This window comes from Petromyzon marinus, chromosome 13 (assembly GCF_048934315.1).
Source record: "Petromyzon marinus isolate PM22_M1 ecotype Great Lakes invasive population chromosome 13, UKy_Petmar_22M1.pri1.0, whole genome shotgun sequence".
NCBI lineage: Eukaryota > Metazoa > Chordata > Hyperoartia > Petromyzontiformes > Petromyzontidae > Petromyzon > Petromyzon marinus.
The window spans coordinates 11,321,373-11,344,516 of NC_133679.1; the positions used below are offsets into that span (position 1 = coordinate 11,321,373).

Genomic DNA, 23,144 nt, shown 5'->3' on the forward strand with positions numbered 1-23,144 from the left:
GTAATGTCATGTCCGACCGGAAAAGAGCACAACTGCCTCGGCAGGCCATTTAATTTTAATTGTATTTTCAAAGTGTAAGTAATACATCATTGGAGGGCAATTGACAAAACGGCGCGTGCGGGGTTTTACATTACGGCCAAGCCCCCGCGCATTGAACAGCGGTGCGGAACGAGAGCAGAATCTATTTGATAATGAACTGGAGGAGACACATTACGCTCGGGCGTCGATGCCGTTATATTGTTGTGAAGCGCGTGGCCTCCCGTAATGATTCCCTTCTCCACGCCGGTCCCGGGAGAAATGTCCTCCGAGTTTTGCTGCGAACACAAAAAAATATATATCTATATATCTATATCTATGAATGCATCGGTGAGTACCGCGCGCTGCGGTGTCGAGAGGGCACACGTGGCAACTCGCTGATCGCGCCGAGTGAACTGGAAGGAAGATCGCCACGGCAGGGGCGAGCGTCGACCCTTCTCAGCTCGCTGGTTGGTGTCCGAAGATCACTCCTGCGGCGTGACCGACGTCAATTCTCGGGGTCACGGGAAAAAAAAAAAAACCATTGCGAAAGTCGTACAAGTTGAAGGGGAGGCGTGAGCGAAACACGCGCAGCTCGTATTTAAAGTAGGACAAGGGTGGGGAAATAATGCCGGGGGGGGGGTGGGTTATATGTTTGAGTAGGTACGCACTGACGCAGCGGTTGAGAAAGAACGTGCACCATTCCTCGCACGTTGCCTGCAACCGCAGCCGTATTCATGGGCACACGCTGCAGCCAATCGATCACCAAGTCACGTGTGGTGGGGTAAAGTGTGGGTGCTAACAGCTCTTCCAAGACGTCTGCCCAGCATGGAGGAGTAGGCAAAATACCCTCCTCTAGAAGAGTTCTCTGGAGCGCCCCTCCGCTGAAGGCCCTTCCACCAGCAGTGGCATGAGCAATACTTTGCCCACATCCGATTAGCGCGAGTGGCTACGTACGGTGTGAAATAAGTTCAACATACATACGTACAGGTATTTTTAAAAATACTTTTACCCCGATGTATAAAAAAAAATACAACGTGTAGCTCGTGGATCCTTATCCATTGTTAAATCATCATTTTGACAGGCGCATGAGTGGCACGGTTGAAATGTTGCCGACATATTCATTTTATAGGTTTGTGTTTGTTTGATTTCAACTGCAAAACGTGGGTGATCTTCAATAGCACACGACAGAGGTACGAGAGACGATCAAACTCGAGATGCTGGCAAACAACCTGAAGTTCGATACGACAACCCGTGTCGCCAAAGCCACGTGGAGGGTTTGGAGGGGGATGGGTCTCGTGTCGTAAAAAAATAAAATTACTCTCTTAAGAGTGTGCGTACGTGTGTGTGTGTGTATGTATGTTGAACTTATTTCGCACCTTAAGTAGCCAACTGCTCACCGAAGGTGTGTGCGAGTGTGTGTGTGTGTATGGTTTTATTGAACTGGCTGAAATTGCGGTAAAATTATAATTCTACAATGATGTATGTACCCTGTAAATTCTATACGTGTATGTTTGGGGCAAGCTCCATTGTCACACAGTGGTAAACGGATTGCGCTATGAACCTGCCTACCTGAGTTTGATTCCAGGCCACGGCTAACATGAGTGGCGAGTGACAAGTGAACCAGTGTCTAGGGGGCCCTATTCCCGAACCAGAATGGTGACCAGCGTGGTGAAATATGGCAAAACAAACCCTGTAAACCAACACATTGTAGATAGGATATCATCCAGCGGTGGATTGATAAAGGGTTGCATACTTATTTTTATTATTTGAACATGTCTACAGGCAGAATATGTTGCTCGAAACAGAATTAGGGCCGTCCATAAATGACGTCACGCGGTTTTTTACGATTTTTGACCCCCCCCCCGCTCGTCACACGGCGTCACAAAAAGTCAGACCCCCCCCTCAAATATGACGTCACAAAGCTCCCCCCCCCAACCATATTTCCATTTTGAAGATAAAAAAATGCTTCAAATCGCTTTAAACTATTGTCATTGTAGTGCGTATTTAATGTGGCGCTGCACTCTGATGTTGTAGGAAAAAACATTTATTAAATAGTCTATTTAATTAAGTAGAACGTATTGTCAATATTTATTTAAAGTTGCGCATTTTGACGTGACGTCATATTTCTCACACATCGTCACAAATGTCTGACCCCCCCCCCCCCCCAGGTGCGTGACGTCATTTAGGGACGGCCCCTTAAGTCAACGGGGGCACTTTTAACTTGAATACATTTCCTAACCGTTTAAACGATGTCACTCTCCAACGTTCGAGCTTTGTCTCAATGACATCGGGGGTTAGGTAAATAGTCTTGGCGTTCCACTAAGAGCACGTGTCCCTCCACTCCGTGTGGATCGCGTTCATGAAGAACGACGTGTTTTGTGGTCACCTATAGTTCTTAGAATATTTTTGTTTGTACGAATGAAAAATGTACGGGCTGATGGATAAAATGATTAAATAGAACCTTCAACCCTTGAACAATCTATGTATTGACTTTGTGCATGTAGCTTGCTTATTAACACAGCGAATAATTCTTCATCGCCAATATTGACTTCTTCTATAGGTAACGCCATCAGTCTTTTTTGGCCTTTTCCCAAAGAATATGTCTAAACCATTTATTATATTTGATAACCGTGACAATTACAAAATGTCAATTACCAGGTTGTTACTACCGGTCATGTTTTAACTTAGCCACTTACTGTACATGTAGTTGTGTATATTCTCATAAAATGAAAATTACGATAAAACATTTTTTTTTTTACAACTAAGCTATTCCACACGAGAATTCGTGGTTAAAAATTCCAACAGCGCCTTAAAAGAACCATAATAATAATATATCGCAAAACGGAGGCAACGTTCGATCGAGAACTCGGAGGTGCGGAGTCAGAGCTAGAATCGGCTGCTCTTGGACCTCTACCCACATAGGGAAGTTGAAGGTCAATGGCCAAGGGTAATGACGGAGTCGTAGCCAAAGAACAGAATGCGTCTGAGAAGACATCCGCCGAGGAGATGGACACCTGCAGGGGAAGGATGCTCAGGTGCTGGGTGAATTCTTGTGCATTTCGTGATCATGGGGGGATGGTGGTGGCTTGGCGAGGTAGGCCTTCATCCAGCAAGTGGATTGATCAAGGTTACTGATATATAATGTTGCCTAGCAGCCGATTGGCAATCGGAATTTATGTTATCCAGTGAAAATTGTGTTGAAAGACAAAACTTTTGTCCGGTCTCTTCTTTTTTGTTTGTATCTCATCGGAAACAGCTTCGCTATGAAGACTGTAATGAAGTAAGGTATGCACAGATACTTGCCGTACCTCCAGCGCAGGGCAGACAGGGCCGTGGGGAGAGCGTGCTGGCGAGGGGTCCATAACGAAGCCGTGGTGGCCACTCCGAGGGTTGACTGTCTCTCTTTCTGGGCTCTTGCTATCCTCACCCTATAGCGGAAGACACATCACCAGTGAAACCCATAGGGGGGCATTGGAGCTACATTCTTTGAAGGGGTAAATCTGCCAGCTGCCTGAATTCTTAGCACACAAAGTAGCAGGGGTCTTTATGGCTCCGTGCAAGTTTACTTTATGAGAAAACTGGAGCAACATCTTCTGAGCAACCCGCTACTAAGGAGCTTCTAAAATGTAAGAAGTTAAAGGTGCAGCCCTAGAATTGCTGGTGGTAGGGGCTCCACTATAAATAGCTGTGCAGAGTCCACGTAGAGAATATTTGGCCACGCTGGTCGGCCGTTTTGGAAGAAATGGTAGCACCCACACTTTACCCCACCACATGCAAACTGTTTATTTACCACCAACCGTGGATTAATTTGCACTGCTGCGTGGAGACAGGGTTTTTATTTATTTTTCTAGCAGGGTATTATTTTTTTAAATGTGCCCATTTTTTAAAAACTTCCATGCAAGGCGATCAAACCGGCGAACTCCAGTGTGTGAACCATTACGTGGTGACAGCAACCCTTAGCATCTTAGAGGCATGCATTTCTAAATGCAGGGAAATCTGTTTGTTTAAAAGGGCATTCGGGTACGTGGTATTTATTTGTGAGGAGGAGTGAATGGAGGGAGCCGAGCTGTAGATGGGCGGCGAGGGCATTCCAAAAAACGTGGAGCGGCACAGAGGAAATACTTTTTTTTCACCAAACAAAGTTTTAGCGACTGGATTCTTTTTCAGTAGGAATAAGGAGGCGCTGATGAGACTACTGGAGGGAGTTCGAGGAACTCAGCAATCCTTTCAGCAATTGGCAGATTTATTAAAGAGGAGCTTTAGGATGAAGACAGCCTAGTGATGGTCCTTCCGGATATCCACGGGCGACATTTGAGTTCATGTACCGTTTTCAATGATAAGTTATATAGGGGGGCCTCAAAGGCCCAAATCGTCCACTGACCAAAACGAACCAGCACAATTGAAGGTGTAACAGATGGGAGTTAACACGTTTCTTCGAATGAGCAAGGCTGTGAAGGAAAGCACAGCAAAATAATGGTTTTTGGCTGATATTACTCTCTTGATATTACACTCCACAGTTTGCACTGCCCATCTTGCAGTGGGTGTGTTGAACGGAATGTCATTCATCATATAAACTGTACAATATTTTAACTTTTAATAATCTACGATAAAGTTTCCTGTAGGGCCTCACTGAGTCTCAAAACTCTGTCAGGAGGGTCCTTCAATGTAATTGGTGACCAAAAATAGCAAGCAATTTTTTGTTACATACATATAAAAGTGTAAACCAATCCTTACATTCAAAGCACTCTTTCTGAATCCAATATAAGTAATGTTTGATACCTTATTCATGTTGCATGCATATATTTTAAATGGAATATTGGAACTATGTATGTTTTTGTGTTTAAGCCCATCCACAAAAATCAAAACTTTTACAGACGTTTCACGGTTATCTCTCTTGGCCAGGGTTTACATCACTGAAGAGGGAGTAGACTTCAAGAGTAACAACAAAATCTAACTGAACGTATTTGACAAAGAGCAGAAGAAGACCAGCAGAGTAGCAGAGTTGCCAGGTCTGAGTAGGATTTAAACCAGAGGCTTTCGATGGACTGCCATAACCCACGCACTGCTTTGCCACGCTCTCAGCTATGAGAATAAACATCCACAGCCTCTTTAGATTGAGTATATTTACTCAAATTAACTTACAAATTGTTCTCTAGAGGCAAAAAATATCACCAACTGATATACCATTAGCCAATTAGCGAATACATGTCTGGTTAATGCTTAGTTGAGTATATCAGCTCTTTTGCTGACTCGGGGACAGTCAAAGAGAAAAGGGTACTTGTCTTATTAACACAAGTAAACCATTTTACTTGTGTTAATGTGTTAATGTGATTATTAATGCGGCATACCAGTTGCTTTGGTTTAAGTAGCCAGCCTGCTCAGTTTTATAGTTATGAGATTTTCATAAATTCTGTACAATAAAGCCAGATTTTTTTTCCTCCTAAATATCTTTGAGACATGCGCATGGAATAATAATGCGTTTTTTTCACATGTGGGACATTTTAATGCAGAAAATCTCTCCAAACATGTTGCGTGCAATGAAATTGGTAAAAAAAAAATGTCTTAAGACCTTGCTTGCTGGATTGGAAATAAAGACCCCCCCCCCCCTCCTCCCCCCACATTTATGTGGGTGGTCAAAACTTTAGCCAACCTGCTAAGTTTTATGGCAATGAGTAGCGTTTAATTAACATGAGCGAATTCATGTTTAGCGGGTAATACAAACCCGCAAGGACTGTATAGCCCTCCAATGTGGTGTCGGGTTGTACCACGTGGCGTTCGGCACGATATCCAACGTTTTGCTCCATGAACTTTGAATTCAGTCCCTGAAGCTGAAGAAGCTCCCGACACGTGGGGAAAAGCGTCAGATATCGTGCTGGACAACCCACCCCCCCTAAAAAAACACAACAGAGAGCTGTACAGCACAACAGTGAAAGCCTACGCAGTAATGAAACCAATAATTATAATAGTTTACAAATGCACAGAAATACATGCTATTTTTTTTTTATTTTACCAGGTAAGGCCCACTGGGCTATCCAGCTCTTTTTTCAGAAGCGACCTGGCCACAAGTGATAGCTCAACGAAGTGGCTTATCACGTGCAAATGTATAGCAGCCAAATACTCTAAAAGCATGTTTCTAAATATGGACCAAAAACGGGAGAACCCAGAGACACATCCACGCGACTACAGGGAGAACACGCAAACTCCAAATGTACAGCAGGCGTCAGCGTCAGGATCGAACCCACGACCTCCTGCCTACCGGGTGAGGTAGTTAACATCTCCTCATCGTGGCGCTGCTGCTACAGAAAGCCTTCCCACACTCTAATCCTCAGACCTTCCCACATTGACTGCTTGCCAATTCCCCAGCATTCTCTTATCGACTGCATTGGAGGGCCATTATACATTGCACTCATGTTTTGATTGGGAAAAGTGGAATGTGTCAAACGGACTGCGTGTCAATTCCGGTTGGACCCGTGTATGAGAAATGTGTTGCGTTACTTCGCCAAGGCACTGATCAGTTTCTAATCTCAATTTTAAGAAAACTCAAAAGGCATTTGTGCACAAATGAGACCCAGTTGAATAAAGCTCCAGTAATGCGGTGTCATTCACCATAGTGGTACGATGCATCTTTGGTCAAATGGGCATCAGCATTAGATTTGCATTTATTTCAATCAACACAGGAGTGTACATTGCTAAGGTCGACATATATGGAGATATTCCGTTTCAGTTTATCCTACTTTAAAACGAGCATTTTGGGCTTGTGCATATTTCACTGCGAACTTTAGTCCTTTAGCAAGATCGTTATTGAAATGTTTTTTTCTTTAAACCCTTACACCACTCGTTAAACAAGAGAGAAAAAAATGTTTACACAATGTAAAATGCCCGTCTATGTTTTGCGGCCCTGTCGCCAAAAGTGCAGCGTTTTCCCACTAGAGTTAATTAAAGTCGACTGATTGCATGAAACTGGGACCGAGTTACACAACTAGATGCACAATCTGACAACAAAATCCATACTCGCATCGCACTGCTGTCCCAAAGACGGCAGCCAAGAAGCGAAAACTTCACCTTCGCCTCCTCCCCTGGTTCCATTCAGGCAACGGCAAGCAGATCGCAGAGTGGGGCTGACCGGCGAGGTGACCCATGGGGTCACGGGGTCATGCTTACTCCCATGATGCTCTTTGCCGCAGAGAATACTGATGTTGATAAATTTAGTTTTTTTTTTTGACCCCTGGGAGCTTCTGGCTTTAATGCAAGTGCAGCTTTTGTCAATTTGCTGTGTAGCTGCAATTGCGATTCTCCTGAATTGTATTTCACATGTGATTGTGCTGTAGTTTAAAGTGTATGTGTTCTAATGCATACGTCTATTTTGGCATTTCGTCATTTGTTTCATGACAATGCTATTGACCATTAGTATTTATGAACTGAGATTTTGCTTTGATTTGTAGTATTTATTATTTTCTATTGTTCTCTACGATTTTTGCTCAACATGTCAACTAACTTAAATTTCCTCCAGATTTTGTCATTGTCTTATTCCTGCATTTGGCTTTGGACCCCAGCAGCTCACGTAAAAAGCAATCAATGGGTTTTAACCCGCTTCAAAAAACTAGGATACGGCCAACTGTTTTGTTTAGCAACGTCCCTCCTTTACATCACATAGAGAGGCCATGGAGGTAGAATAACACGCTACCTCGAGTCTCACTCCACCTAGAGTCTCACTCTACCTAGAGTCTCACTCTACCTAGACTCACACTCTGCCTAGAGTCTCACTCTGCCTAGAGTCTCACTCTACCTAGAGTCTCACTCTACCTAGACTCACACTCTACCTAGAGGCTCACTCTACCTAGACTCACACTCTACCTAGTCTCACTCTACCTAGAGTCTCACTCTACCTAGACTCACACTCTGCCTAGACTCACACACTACCTAGAGTCTCACTCTACCTAGAGTCTCACTCTACCTAGACTCACACTCTCCCTAGAGTCACACTCTACCTAGACTCACACTCTACCTAGAGTCTCACTCTACCTAGACTCACACTAAACCTAGAGTCACACTCTACCTAGACTCACACTCTACCAAGACTCACACTCTACCTAGAGTATCACTCTACCTAGAGTCCACTCTACCTAGACTCACACTCTACCTAGACTCACACTCTACCTAGAGTTTCACTCTACCTAGACTCACACTCTACCTAGAGTCACACTCTACCTAGAGTCTCATTCTACCTAGACTCACACTCTACCTAGACTCACACTCTACCTAGAGTCTCAATCTACCTAGAGTCTCACTCTACCTAGACTCACACTCTACCTAGAGTCTCACTCTACCTAGAGTCTCATTCTATGTAGACTCACACTCTACCAAGACTCACACTCTACCTAGACTCACACTCTACCTAGAGTCTCACTCTACGTAGAGTCTCACTCTACCTAGACTCACACTCTAACTAGAGTCTCACTCTACCTAGAGTCTCACTCTACGTAGAGTCTCACTCTACCTAGACTCACACTCTAACTAGAGTCTCACTCTACCTAGACTCACACTCTACCTAGAGACTCACTCTACGTAGAGTCTCACTCTACCTAGACTCACACTCTAACTAGAGTCTCACTCTACCTAGACTCACACTCTACCTAGACTCACACTCTACCTAGAGTCTCACTCTACGTAGAGTCTCACTCTACCTAGACTCACACTCTAACTAGAGTCTCACTCTACCTAGACTCACACTCTACCTAGACTCACACTCTACCTAGAGCCTCACTCTACCTTGAGTCTCACTCTACCTAGACTCACACTCTACCTAGCATTTCGCTCTAGTTAGACACACACTCTACCTAGAGTCTCACTCTACCTAGACTCACACTCTACCTAGACTCACACTCTACCTAGACTCACACTCTACCTAGACTCACACTCTACCTAGAGTCTCACTCTACCTAGACTCACACTCTACCTAGACTCACACTCTACCTAGAGTCTCACTCTACCTAGACTCACACTCTACCTAGACTCACACTCTACCTAGACTCACACTCTACCAAGACTCACACTCTACCTAGACTCACACTCTACCTAGAGTCTCACTCTATGTAGAGTCTCACTCTACATAGACTCACACTCTACCTAGAGTCTCACTCTATCTAGACTCACACTCTACCTAGACTCACACTCTACCGAGACTCAAACTCTAACTAGAGTCAGACTATACCTAGAGTCTCACTCTACCTAGACTCACACTCTACCTAGAGCCTCACTCTATCTAGACTCACACTCTACCTAGACTCACACTCTACCTAGACTCACACTCTACCTAGACTCACACTCTACCTTGACTCACACTCTACCTAGAGTCTCACTCTACCTAGAGTTTCACTCTACCTAGAGTCACACCCTATACCTAGACTCAAACTCTACATTGACTCACACTCTACCTAGAGGCTCACTCTACCTAGAGTCACACTCTCTACCTAGACTCAAACTCTACCTTGACTCACACTCTACCTAGAGTCTCACTCTACCTAGACTCACACTCTACCGAGACTCACACTCTAACTAGAGTCACACTCTACCTAGAGTCTCACTCTACCTAGACTCACACTCTACCTAGAGTCTCACTCTATCTAGACTCACACTCTACCTAGACTCACACTCTACCGAGACTCACACTCTAACTAGAGTCACACTCTACCTAGATTCTCACTCTACCTAGATTCACACTCTACCTAGAGCCTCACTCTATCTAGACTCACACTCTATCTAGACTCACACTCTACCTAGACTCACACTCTACCTAGACTCACACTCTACCTAGACTCACATTCTACCTAGACTCACACTCTACCTAGAGTCTCACTCTACCTAGAGTCTCACTCTACCTAGAGTCACACCCTCTACCTAGACTCAAACTCTACATTGACTCACACTCTACCTAGAGTCTCACTCTCTACCTAGACTCAAACTCTACCTTGACTCACACTCTACCTAGACTCACACTCTACCTAGACTCACACTCTACCTAGACTCACACTCTACCTAGAGTCACACTCTACCGAGACTCACACTCTAACTAGACTCACACTCTACCTAGAGGCTCACTCTACCTAGACTCACAATCTACCAAGACTCACACTCTACCTAGAGTCTCACTCTACCTAGAGTCCACTCTACCTAGACTCACACTCTACCTAGACTCACACTCTACCTAGAGTATCACTCTACCTAGAGTCACACTCTACCTAGACTCACACTCTACCTAGACTCACACTCTACCTGGACTCACATTCTACCTAGAGTCTCACTCTACCTAGACTCACACTCTACCTAGACTCACACTGTACCTAGACTCACACTCTACCTAGAAACTCACTCGACCAAATGCTCACTCTACCTAGAGTCACACTCTACCTAGACTCACACTCTACCTAGAGTCTCACTCTACCTAGAGTCTCACTCTACCTAGAGTCTCACTCTACCTAGAGTCTCACTCTACCTAGACTCACACTCTACCTAGACTCACACTCTACCTAGACTCACACTCTACCTAGACTCACACTCTACCTAGACTCACACTCTACCTAGACTCACACTCTACCTAGAGTCACACTCTACCGAGACTCACACTCTAACTAGACTCACACTCTACCTAGAGTCTCACTCTACCTAGACTCACACTCTACCGAGACTCACACTCTAACTAGAGTCACACTCTACCTAGAGTCTCACTCTACCTAGACTCACACTCTACCTAGAGCCTCACTCTATCTAGACTAACACTCTACCTAGACTCACACTCTACCGAGACTCACACTCTAACTAGAGTCACACTCTACCTAGAGCCTCACTCTACCTAGACTCACACTCTACCTAGAGCCTCACTCTATCTAGACTCACACTCTACCTAGACTCACACTCTACCTAGACTCACACTCTACCTAGACTCACACTCTACCTAGAGTCTCACTCTACCTAGAGTCTCACTCTAAGTAGAGTCACACTCTCTACCTAGACTCAAACTCTACCTTGACTCACACTCTTCCTAGAGTATCACTCTACCTAGAGTCACACTCTCTACCTAGACTCAAACTCTACCTTGACTCACACTCTACTTAGACTCACACTCTACCTAGACTCACACTCTACCTAGACTCACACTCTACCTAGAGTCACACTCTACCGAGACTCACACTCTAACTAGACTCACACTCTACCTAGAGTCTCACTCTACCTAGACTCACACTCTACCTAGAGTCTCACTCTACCTAGACTCACACTCTACCTAGAGCCTCACTCTATCTAGACTCACACTCTACCTAGACTCACACTCTACCGAGTCTCACACTCTAACTAGAGTCACACTCTACCTAGAGTCTCACTCTACCTAGACTCACACTCTACCTAGAGCCTCACTCTACCTAGAGTCACACTCTACCCAGACTCACACTCTACCTTGACTCACACTCTACCTAGAGTCACACTCTACCGAGACTCACACTCTAACTAGACTCACACTCTACCTAGAGTCTCACTCTACCTAGACTCACACTCTACCGAGACTCACACTCTAACTAGAGTCACACTCTACCTAGAGTCTCACTCTACCAGGACTCACACTCTACCTAGAGCCTCACTATCTAGACTCACACTCTACCTAGACTCACACTCTACCGAGACTCACACTCTAAATAGAGTCACACTCTACCTAGAGTCTCACTCTACCTAGACTCACACTCTACCTAGAGCCTCACTCTATCTAGACTCACACTCTACCTATACTCACACTCTACCTAGACTCACACTCTATCTAGACTCACATTCTACCTAGACTCACATTCTACCTAGACTCACACTCTACCTAGAGTCTCACTCTACCTAGAGGCTCACTCTACCTAGAGTCTCACTCTACCTAGACTCACACTCTACCTAGACTCACATTCTACCTAGACTCACATTCTACCTAGACTCACACTCAACCTAGACTCACACTCAACCTAGACTCACACTCAACCTAGACTCACACTCTACCTAGAGTCTCACTCTACCTAGACTCACACTCTACCTAGACTCTCACTCTCCCTAGAGTCACACTCTACCTGGAGTTTCACTCTACCTAGACACACCCTCTACCTAGACTAACACTCTACCTAGATTCACACTCTACCTAGACTCACACTCTACCTAGAGGCTCACTCTACCTAGAGTCTCACTCTACCTAGAGTAACACTTTACCTGGAGTCACACTCTACCTAGAGGCTCACTCTACCTAGACTCACACTCTACCTAGAGTCTCACTCTACCTAGAGTCTCACTCTACCTAGACTCACACTCTACCTAGACTCACACTCTACCTAGACTCACACTCTACCTAGACTCACACTCTACCTATAGTCTCACTCTACCTAGACTCACACTCTACCTAGACTCACACTCTACCTTGACTTACACTCTACCTAGAGTCACACTCTATCTAGAGTCTCACTATACCTAGACTCACACTCTCCCTAGAGTCATACTCTACCTAGACTCACACTCTCCCTAAAGTCACACTCTACCTAGACTCACACTCTACCTAGACTCACACTCTACCTAGAGTCTCACTCTACCTAGAGTCTCACTCTACCTAGAGTCACACTCTATCTAGACTCACACTCTACCTCGACTCACACTCTACCTAGACTCACACTCTACCTAGACTAGACTCACAATCTACCTAGAGTCTCACTCTACCTAGAGTCTCACTCTACCTAGAGTCACACTCTAACTAGACTCACACTCTACCTAGACTCACACTCTACCTACAGACACACTCTCTACCTAGACTCAAACTCTACCTTGACTCACACTCTACCTAGAGTCACACTCTACCTAGACTCACACTCTACCTTGACTCACACTCTACCTAGAGTCACACTCTACCGAGACTCACACTCTAACTAGACTCACACTCTACCTAGAGTCTCACTCTACCTAGACTCACACTCTACCGAGACTCACACTCTAACTAGAGTCACACTCTACCTAGAGTCTCACTCTACCAGGACTCACACTCTACCTAGAGCCTCACTATCTAGACTCACACTCTACCTAGACTCACACTCTACCGAGACTCACACTCTAAATAGAGTCACACTCTACCTAGAGTCTCACTCTACCTAGACTCACACTCTACCTAGAGCCTCACTCTATCTAGACTCACACTCTACCTAGACTCACACTCTACCTATACTCACACTCTACCTAGACTCACACTCTATCTAGACTCACATTCTACCTAGACTCACATTCTACCTAGACTCACACTCTACCTAGAGACTCACTCTACCTAGAGGCTCACTCTACCTAGAGTCTCACTCTACCTAGACTCACACTCTACCTAGACTCACATTCTACCTAGACTCACACTCAACCTAGACTCACACTCAACCTAGACTCACACTCAACCTAGACTCACACTCTACCTAGAGTCTCACTCTACCTAGACTCACACTCTACCTAGACTCTCACTCTCCCTAGAGTCACACTCTACCTGGAGTTTCACTCTACCTAGACACACCCTCTACCTAGACTAACTCTACCTAGAGTCACACTCTACCTAGACTCACACTCTACCTAGAGGCTCACTCTACCTAGAGTCTCACTCTACCTAGAGTAACACTTTACCTGGAGTCACACTCTACCTAGAGGCTCACTCTACCTAGACTCACACTCTACCTAGAGTCTCACTCTACCTAGAGTCTCACTCTACCTAGACTCACACTCTACCTAGACTCACACTCTACCTAGACTCACACTCTACCTAGACTCACACTCTACCTATAGTCTCACTCTACCTAGACTCACACTCTACCTAGACTCACACTCTACCTTGACTTACACTCTACCTAGAGTCACACTCTATCTAGAGTCTCACTATACCTAGACTCACACTCTCCCTAGAGTCATACTCTACCTAGACTCACACTCTCCCTAAAGTCACACTCTACCTAGACTCACACTCTACCTAGACTCACACTCTACCTAGACTCACACTCTACCTAGAGTCTCACTCTACCTAGAGTCTCACTCTACCTAGAGTCACACTCTATCTAGACTCACACTCTACCTCGACTCACACTCTACCTAGACTCACACTCTACCTAGACTAGACTCACAATCTACCTAGAGTCTCACTCTGAATGAAAATGTCTTACCGATGTAGGGCTGTATTTGTTTGGTTATATATTTTGCTAATTGATATGTGGCAGAGCCAATTGTACTGACTATGGGTCGTAATGGGATGCCGATTTTATTAATCTTTGGTAGCCCATAGAGTCTAGGTGGTTTTGAGGCCCTTGGCTTAATTAGGTATTGCTCATTTTTAGGGATTAATGAATTTGCAATTATTGCAGTGGTCTTACGTTCTAAAGTATTAGTTGGATCTCGTTTAATTTTAATGTAGGTACTTTCCTCTAGTAAATTTCTAATTTTATTATCATAATCGGCTCGTGACATCACTACAGTAGTGTGGCCTTTATCAGCTGCTAGGATTTGGATATCCTTATTTACACGCAGCTCTCTTAAGGCTTTTGCCTCGTTAGAGCTAATATTTACTTTTGGAACTTTGCTATTCTCAATTATTTTAGCAACCTCATGTCTAGTCATCTCTGCCTCATTATGTGGAAGGAGTCTAACTGCTGATTCTACCTCAGCAATTATCTCATCCACTGGAATTGTGCGTGGGGTAATGGCAAAGTTAAGGCCTTTAGAAAGGATAGAGACCATGTCACCGGTTAATACAGTGTTGGTCAAGTTCAGTACAGTTTTGTTTTTAAATTTTTGGTTTTCAGTAGGGATTTGTTTATTATGTAGTCTAGAAAATTTTAATAATTTGGTTAGTTTTTGTTAGTTTAAACACATTATCAGCCGATTGTTGTGTTATGTTATCGATTATATTCCAATAATGCATAGATACACTATTGCTTATATCTAAGTGTAACTGCTTTAGCGATTCCGAAATGTAAGATAATTCACTCCTATTGTGCTGTATTCTCTCTATTAATAATAATTCGCTAGCTTTGTGTAGTATTTGGTTAGCTTTAGAAGACTTTATGTGATGTGTTATTTTAACTGCGTTTGGTATTACCTTTGAATCTCTGCACCTTTTGAGGAACGCCAGTGAAGATATCAATTTCATCCGCTTAATGCGAAGTATCACTCTGCCTAGACTCACACTCTACTTAGACTCACACTCTACCTAGAGTCTCACTCTACCTAGACTCACACTCTACCTTGACTTACACTCTACCTAGAGTCACACTCTACCTCGAGTAACACTTTACTTGGAGTCACACTCTACCTAGAGTCTCACTCTACCTAGACTCACACTCTACCTAGACTCACACTCTACCGAGACTCACACTCTACCTAGACTCACACTCTACCTAGAGTCACACACTACCTAGACTCACACTCTACCTAGATTCTCACTCTATCTAGAGTCTCACTCTAGCTAGAGTCTCACTCTACCTAGAGTCTCACTCTACCTAGAGTCTCACACTACCTAGAGTCTCACTCTACCAAGAGTCACACTCTACCTAGACTCACACTCTATCTAGAGGCTCACTCTCCCTAGAGTCACACTACACCTAGAGTTTCACTCTGCCTAGACTCACACTCTACCTAGACTCACACTCTACCTAGAGTCTCACTCTACCTAGAGTCTCACTCTACCTAGAGTCTCACTCTACCTAGACTCACACTCTACTTAGACTCACACTCTACCTAGAGTCTCACTCTACCTAGACTCACACTCTTCCTTGACTTACACTCTACCTAGAGTCACACTCTACCTAGAGTAACACTTTACCTGGAGTCACACTCTACCTAGAGTCTCACTCTACCTAGACTCACACTCTACCTAGACTCACACTCTACCTAGACTCTCACTCTCCCAAGAGTCACACTCTACCTGGAGTTTCACTCTACCTAGACACACCCTCTACCTAGACTCACACTCTACCTAGAATCACACTCTACCTAGACTCACACTCTACCTAGAGTTTCACTCTACCTAGACTCACACTCTACCTATAGTCTCACTCTACCTAGAGTCTCACTCTACCTAGACTCACACTCTACCTAGCGTCTCGCTCTACCTAGACTCACACTCTACCTAGAGTTTCACTCTACCTAGAGTCTCACTCTACCTAGAGTCACACTCTACCTAGACTCACACTCTACCTAGAGTCACACTCTACCTAGAGTCTCACTCTACCTAGAGTCTTACTCTACCTAGAGTCTCACTCTACCTAGAGTCTCACTCTACCTAGACTCACACTCTACCTAGACTCACACTCTACCTAGAGCCTCACTCTACCTCAAGTCTCACTCTACCTAGAGTCTCACTCTATCTAGACTCACACTCTGCCTAGACTCACACTTTACCTAGAGCCTCACTCTACCTAGAGTCTCCCTCTACCTAGTCTCACACTCTACCTAGACTCACACTCTACCTAGACTCATACTCTACCTAGAGTCACACTCTACCTAGAGTCACACTCTACCTAGACTCACACTCTACCTCGAGTCTCACTCTACCTAGAGCCTCACTCTACCTAGACTCACACTCTACCTAGACTCACACTCTACCTAGAGTCACACTGTACCTAGAGTCACACTCTACCTAGACTCACACTCTACCTACAGTCTCACTCTACCTAGAATCACACTCTACCTAGAGTCTCACTCTACCTAGACTCACACTCTACCTAGCGTCTCGCTATACCTAGACTCACACTCTACCTAGAGTTTCACTCTACCTAGAGTCTCACTCTACATAGAGTCACACTCTACCTAGACTCACACTCTACCTCGAGTCTCACTCTACCTAGAGCCTCACTCTACCTAGACTCACACTCTACCTAGACTCACACTCTACCTAGAGTCACACTCTACCTAGGCTCACACTCTACCTAGACTCACACTCTACCTAGACTCATACTCTACCTAGAGTCACACTCTACCTAGAGTCACACTCTACCTAGACTCACACTCTACCTCGAGTCTCACTCTACCTAGAGCCTCACTCTACCTAGACTCACACTCTACCTAGACTCACACTCTACCTAGACTCATACTCTACCTAGTCTCACACTCTACCTAGACTCACACTCTACCTAGACTCATACTCTACCTAGAGTCACACTCTACCTAGAGTCACACTCTACCTAGACTCACACTCTACCTCGAGTCTCACTCTACCTAGAGCCTCACTCTACCTAGACTCACACTCTACCTAGACTCACACTCTACCTAGACTCACACTCTACCTAGACTCATACTCTACCTAGACTCACACTCTACCTAGACTCACACTCTACCTAGACTCTCACTCTCCCAAGAGTCACACTCTACCTGGAGTTTCACTCTACCTAGACACACCCTCTACCTAGACTCACACTCTACCTAGAATCACACTCTACCTAGACTCACACTCTACCTAGAGTCTCACTCTACCTAGACTCACACTCTACCTATAGTCTCACTCTACCTAGAGTCTCACTCTACCTAGACTCACACTCTACCTAGCGTCTCGCTCTACCTAGACTCACACTCTACCTAGAGTTTCACTCTACCTAGAGTGTCACTCTACCTAGAGTCACACTCTACCTAGACTCACACTCTACCTAGAGTCACACTCTACCTAGAGTCTCACTCTACCTAGAGTCTTACTCTACCTAGAGTCTCACTCTACCTAGAGTCTCACTCTACCTAGAGTCACACTCTACCTAGATTGACACTCTACCTAGAGTCTCACTCTACCTAGAGTCTCACTCTACCTAGACTCACACTCTACCTAGACTCACACTCTACCTAGACTCACACTCTACCTAGAGTCTCACTCTACCTAGACTCACACTCTAACTAGACTCACACTCTACCTAGAGTATCATTCTACCTAGACTCACACTCTACCTAGACTCACACTCTACCTAGAGTCTCAATCTTCCTAGAGTCACACTCTACCTAGAGTTTCACTCTACCTAGACTCACACTCTACCTAGACTCACACTCTACCTAGAGTCTCACTCTACCTAGAGTCTTACTCTACCTAGACTCACACTCTATCTAAACTCACACTCTACCTAGACTCACACTCTACCTAGAGTCTCACTCTACCTAGACTCACACTCTGCCTAGAGTCTCACTCTACCTAGAGTCTCACTCTACCTAGACTCACACTCTACCTATAGTCTCACTCTACCTAGACTCACACTCTACCTAGAGTCTCACTCTACCTAGACTCACACTCTACCTAGATTGACACTCTACCTAGAGTCACACTCTACCTAGAGTCTCACTCTACCTAGACTCACACTCTACCTAGAGCCTCACTATACCTAAAGGCACACTCTACCTAGACTCAGACTCTACCTAGAGTCTCACTCTACCTAGACTCACACTCTACCTATAGTCTCACTCTACCTAGACTCACACTCTACCTAGAGGCTCACTCTACCTAGACTCACACTCTACCTAGATTGACACTCTACCTAGAGTCACACTCTACCTAGAGTCTCACTCTACCTAGACTCACACTCTACCTAGAGTCTCACTCTACCAAGAGTCTCACTCTACCTAGAGTCTCACTCTACCTAGACTCACACTCTACCTAGAGTCTTACTCTACCTAGACTCACACTCTACCTAGAGTCACACCCTACCTAGAGTAACACTTTACCTGGAGTCACACATTACCTAGAGTCACACTCTACCTAGAGTCTCACTCTACCTAGACTCACACTCTACCTAGACTCACACTCTACCTAGAGTCACACTCTACCTAGTCTCACACTCTACCTAGACTCACACTCTACCTAGACTCATACTCTACCTAGAGTCACACTCTACCTAGAGTCACACTCTACCTAGACTCACACTCTACCTCGAGTCTCACTCTACCTAGAGCCTCACTCTACCTAGACTCACACTCTACCTAGACTCACACTCTACCTAGAGTCACACTCTACTTAGTCTCACACTCTACCTAGACTCACACTCTACCTAGACTCATACTCTACCTAGAGTCACACTCTACCTAGAGTCACACTCTACCTAGACTCACACTCTACCTCGAGTCTCACTCTACCTAGAGCCTCACTCTACCTAGACTCACACTCTACCTAGACTCACACTCTACCTAGACTCATACTCTACCTAGAGTCACACTCTACCTAGAGTCACACTCTACCTAGACTCACACTCTACCTCGAGTCTCACTCTACCTAGAGTCTCACTCTACCTAGACTCACACTCTACCTAGCGTCTCGCTCTACCTAGACTCACACTCTACCTAGAGTTTCACTCTACCTAGAGTCTCACTCTACCTAGAGTCACACTCTACCTAGACTCACACTCTACCTAGAGTCACACTCTACCTAGAGTCTCACTCTACCTAGAGTCTTACTCTACCTAGAGTCTCACTCTACCTAGAGTCTCACTCTACCTAGACTCACACTCTACCTAGACTCACACTCTACCTAGAGCCTCACTCTACCTCGAGTCTCACTCTACCTAGAGTCTCACTCTATCTAGACTCACACTCTGCCTAGACTCACACTTTACCTAGAGCCTCACTCTACCTAGAGTCTCCCTCTACCTAGTCACACACTCTACCTAGACTCACACTCTACCTAGACTCATACTCTACCTAGAGTCACACTCTACCTAGAGTCACACTCTACCTAGACTCACACTCTACCTCGAGTCTCACTCTACCTAGAGCCTCACTCTACCTAGACTCACACTCTACCTAGACTCACACTCTACCTAGAGTCACACTGTACCTAGAGTCACACTCTACCTAGACTCACACTCTACCTACAGTCTCACTCTACCTAGAATCACACTCTACCTAGAGTCTCACTCTACCTAGACTCACACTCTACCTAGCGTCTCGCTATACCTAGACTCACACTCTACCTAGAGTTTCACTCTACCTAGAGTCTCACTCTACGTAGAGTCACACTCTACCTAGACTCACACTCTACCTCGAGTCTCACTCTACCTAGAGCCTCACTCTACCTAGACTCACACTCTACCTAGACTCACACTCTACCTAGAGTCACACTCTACCTAGTCTCACACTCTACCTAGACTCACACTCTACCTAGACTCATACTCTACCTAGAGTCACACTCTACCTAGAGTCACACTCTACCTAGACTCACACTCTACCTCGAGTCTCACTCTACCTAGAGCCTCACTCTACCTAGACTCACACTCTACCTAGACTCACACTCTACCTAGAGTCACACTCTACCTAGTCTCACACTCTACCTAGACTCACACTCTACCTAGACTCATACTCTACCTAGAGTCACACTCTACCTAGAGTCACACTCTACCTAGACTCACACTCTACCTCGAGTCTCACTCTACCTAGAGCCTCACTCTACCTAGACTCACACTCTACCTAGACTCACACTCTACCTAGACTCATACTCTACCTAGAGTCACACTCTACCTAGAGTCACACTCTACCTAGACTCACACTCTACCTCGAGTCTCACTCTACCTAGAGCCTCACTCTACCTAGACTCACACTCTACCTAGACTCACACTCTACCTAGAGTCACACTGTACCTAGAGTCACACTCTACCTAGACTCACACTCTACCTACAGTCTCACTCTACCTAGAGTCACACTCTACCTAGAGTCTCACTCTACCTAGACTCACACTCTACCTAGACTCACACTCTACCTAGACTCATACTCTACCTAGAGTCACACTCTACCTAGAGTCACACTCTACCTAGACTCACACTCTACCTCGAGTCTCACTCTACCTAGAGCCTGACTCTACCTAGACTCACACTCTACCTAGACTCACACTCTACCTAGAGTCACACTCTACCTAGTCTCACACTCTACCTAGACTCACACTCTACCTAGACTCATACTCTACCTAGAGTCACACTCTACCTAGAGTCACACTCTACCTAGACTCACACTCTACCTCGAGTCTCACTCTACCTAGAGCCTCACTCTACCTAGACTCACACTCTACCTAGACTCACACTCTACCTAGACTCATACTCTACCTAGAGTCACACTCTACCTAGAGTCACACTCTACCTAGACTCACACTCTACCTCGAGTCTCACTCTACCTAGAGCCTCACTCTACCTAGACTCACACTCTACCTAGACTCACACTCTACCTAGAGTCACACTGTACCTAGAGTCACACTCTACCTAGACTCACACTCTACCTACAGTCTCACTCTACCTAGAGTCTCACTCTACCTAGACTCACACTCTACCTAGACTCACACTCTACCTAGAGCCTCACTCTACCTCGAGTCTCACTCTACCTAGAGTCTCACTCTATCTAGACTCACACTCTGCCTAGACTCACACTTTACCTAGAGCCTCACTCTACCTAGAGTCTCCCTCTACCTAGTCTCACACTCTACCTAGACTCACACTCTACCTAGACTCATACTCTACCTAGAGTCACACTCTACCTAGAGTCACACTCTACCTAGACTCACACTCTACCTCGAGTCTCACTCTACCTAGAGCCTCACTCTACCTAGACTCACACTCTACCTAGACTCACACTCTACCTAGAGTCACACTGTACCTAGAGTCACACTCTACCTAGACTCACACTCTACCTACAGTCTCACTCTACCTAGAATCACACTCTACCTAGAGTCTCACTCTACCTAGACTCACACTCTACCTAGCGTCTCGCTATACCTAGACTCACACTCTACCTAGAGTTTCACTCTACCTAGAGTCTCACTCTACGTAGAGTCACACTCTACCTAGACTCACACTCTACCTCGAGTCTCACTCTACCTAGAGCCTCACTCTACCTAGACTCACACTCTACCTAGACTCACACTCTACCTAGAGTCACACTCTACCTAGACTCACACTCTACCTAGACTCACACTCTACCTAGACTCATACTCTACCTAGAGTCACACTCTACCTAGAGTCACACTCTACCTAGACTCACACTCTACCTCGAGTCTCACTCTACCTAGAGCCTCATTCTACCTAGACTCACACTCTACCTAGACTCACACTCTACCTAGAGTCACACTCTACCTAGTCTCACACTCTACCTAGACTCACACTCTACCTAGACTCATACTCTACCTAGAGTCACACTCTACCTAGAGTCACACTCTACCTAGACTCACACTCTACCTCGAGTCTCACTCTACCTAGAGCCTCACTCTACCTAGACTCACACTCTACCTAGACTCACACTCTACCTAGACTCATACTCTACCTAGAGTCACACTCTACCTAGAGTCACACTCTACCTAGACTCACACTCTACCTCGAGTCTCACTCTACCTAGAGCCTCACTCTACCTAGACTCACACTCTACCTAGACTCACACTCTACCTAGAGTCACACTGTACCTAGAGTCACACTCTACCTAGACTCACACTCTACCTACAGTCTCACTCTACCTAGAGTCACACTCTACCTAGAGTCTCACTCTACCTAGACTCACACTCTACCTAGACTCACACTCTACCTAGAGTCTCAATCTACCTAGAGTCTCACTCTACCTAGACTCACACTCTACCTAGACTCACACTCTACCTAGAGTCTCACTCTACCTAGAGTCACACTCTACCTAGAGTCTCACTCTACCTACACTTACACTCTACCTAGAGAGTCTCACTCTAACTAGACTCACACTCTACCTAGAGTCACACTCTACCTAGATTAACACTTTACCTGGAGTCACACATTACCCGGAGTCACACTCTCCCTAGAGTCACACTCTGCCTAGAGTATCACTCTACGTAGAGTCTCACTCTACCTAGACGCACACTCTACCTAGAGTCTCACTCTACCTAGACTCACACTCTACCTAGACTCACACTCTACCTAGACTCACACTCTACCTAGACTCTCACTCTCCCAAGAGTCACACTCTACCTGGAGTTTCACTCTACCTAGACACACCCTCTACCTAGACTCACACTCTACCTAGAATCACACTCTACCTAGACTCACACTCTACCTAGACTCACACTCTACTTAGACTCACACTCTACCTAGAGTCTCACTCTACCTAGACTCACACTCTACCTATAGTCTCACTCTACCTAG

At 45.3% G+C, this 23,144-nt stretch overlaps 1 protein-coding gene across 3 annotated transcripts in view; it reads right to left on the reverse strand.

Annotated features, from left to right (window-relative positions):
* LOC116942009 (uncharacterized) overlaps nt 1–23,144 on the reverse strand; it is a 73,066-nt gene that overhangs the window by 23,693 nt on the left and 26,229 nt on the right. For all 3 annotated transcript variants that reach the window (XM_076066861.1, XM_076066862.1, XM_076066860.1), the window contains exons 9-10: nt 3,327–3,446; nt 215–314 (exon numbers count right to left, since the gene is read on the reverse strand). In XM_076066861.1, coding sequence (XP_075922976.1) covers nt 215–314; nt 3,327–3,446 — 220 coding nt within the window. The remainder of the gene's footprint in view (nt 1–214; nt 315–3,326; nt 3,447–23,144) is intronic.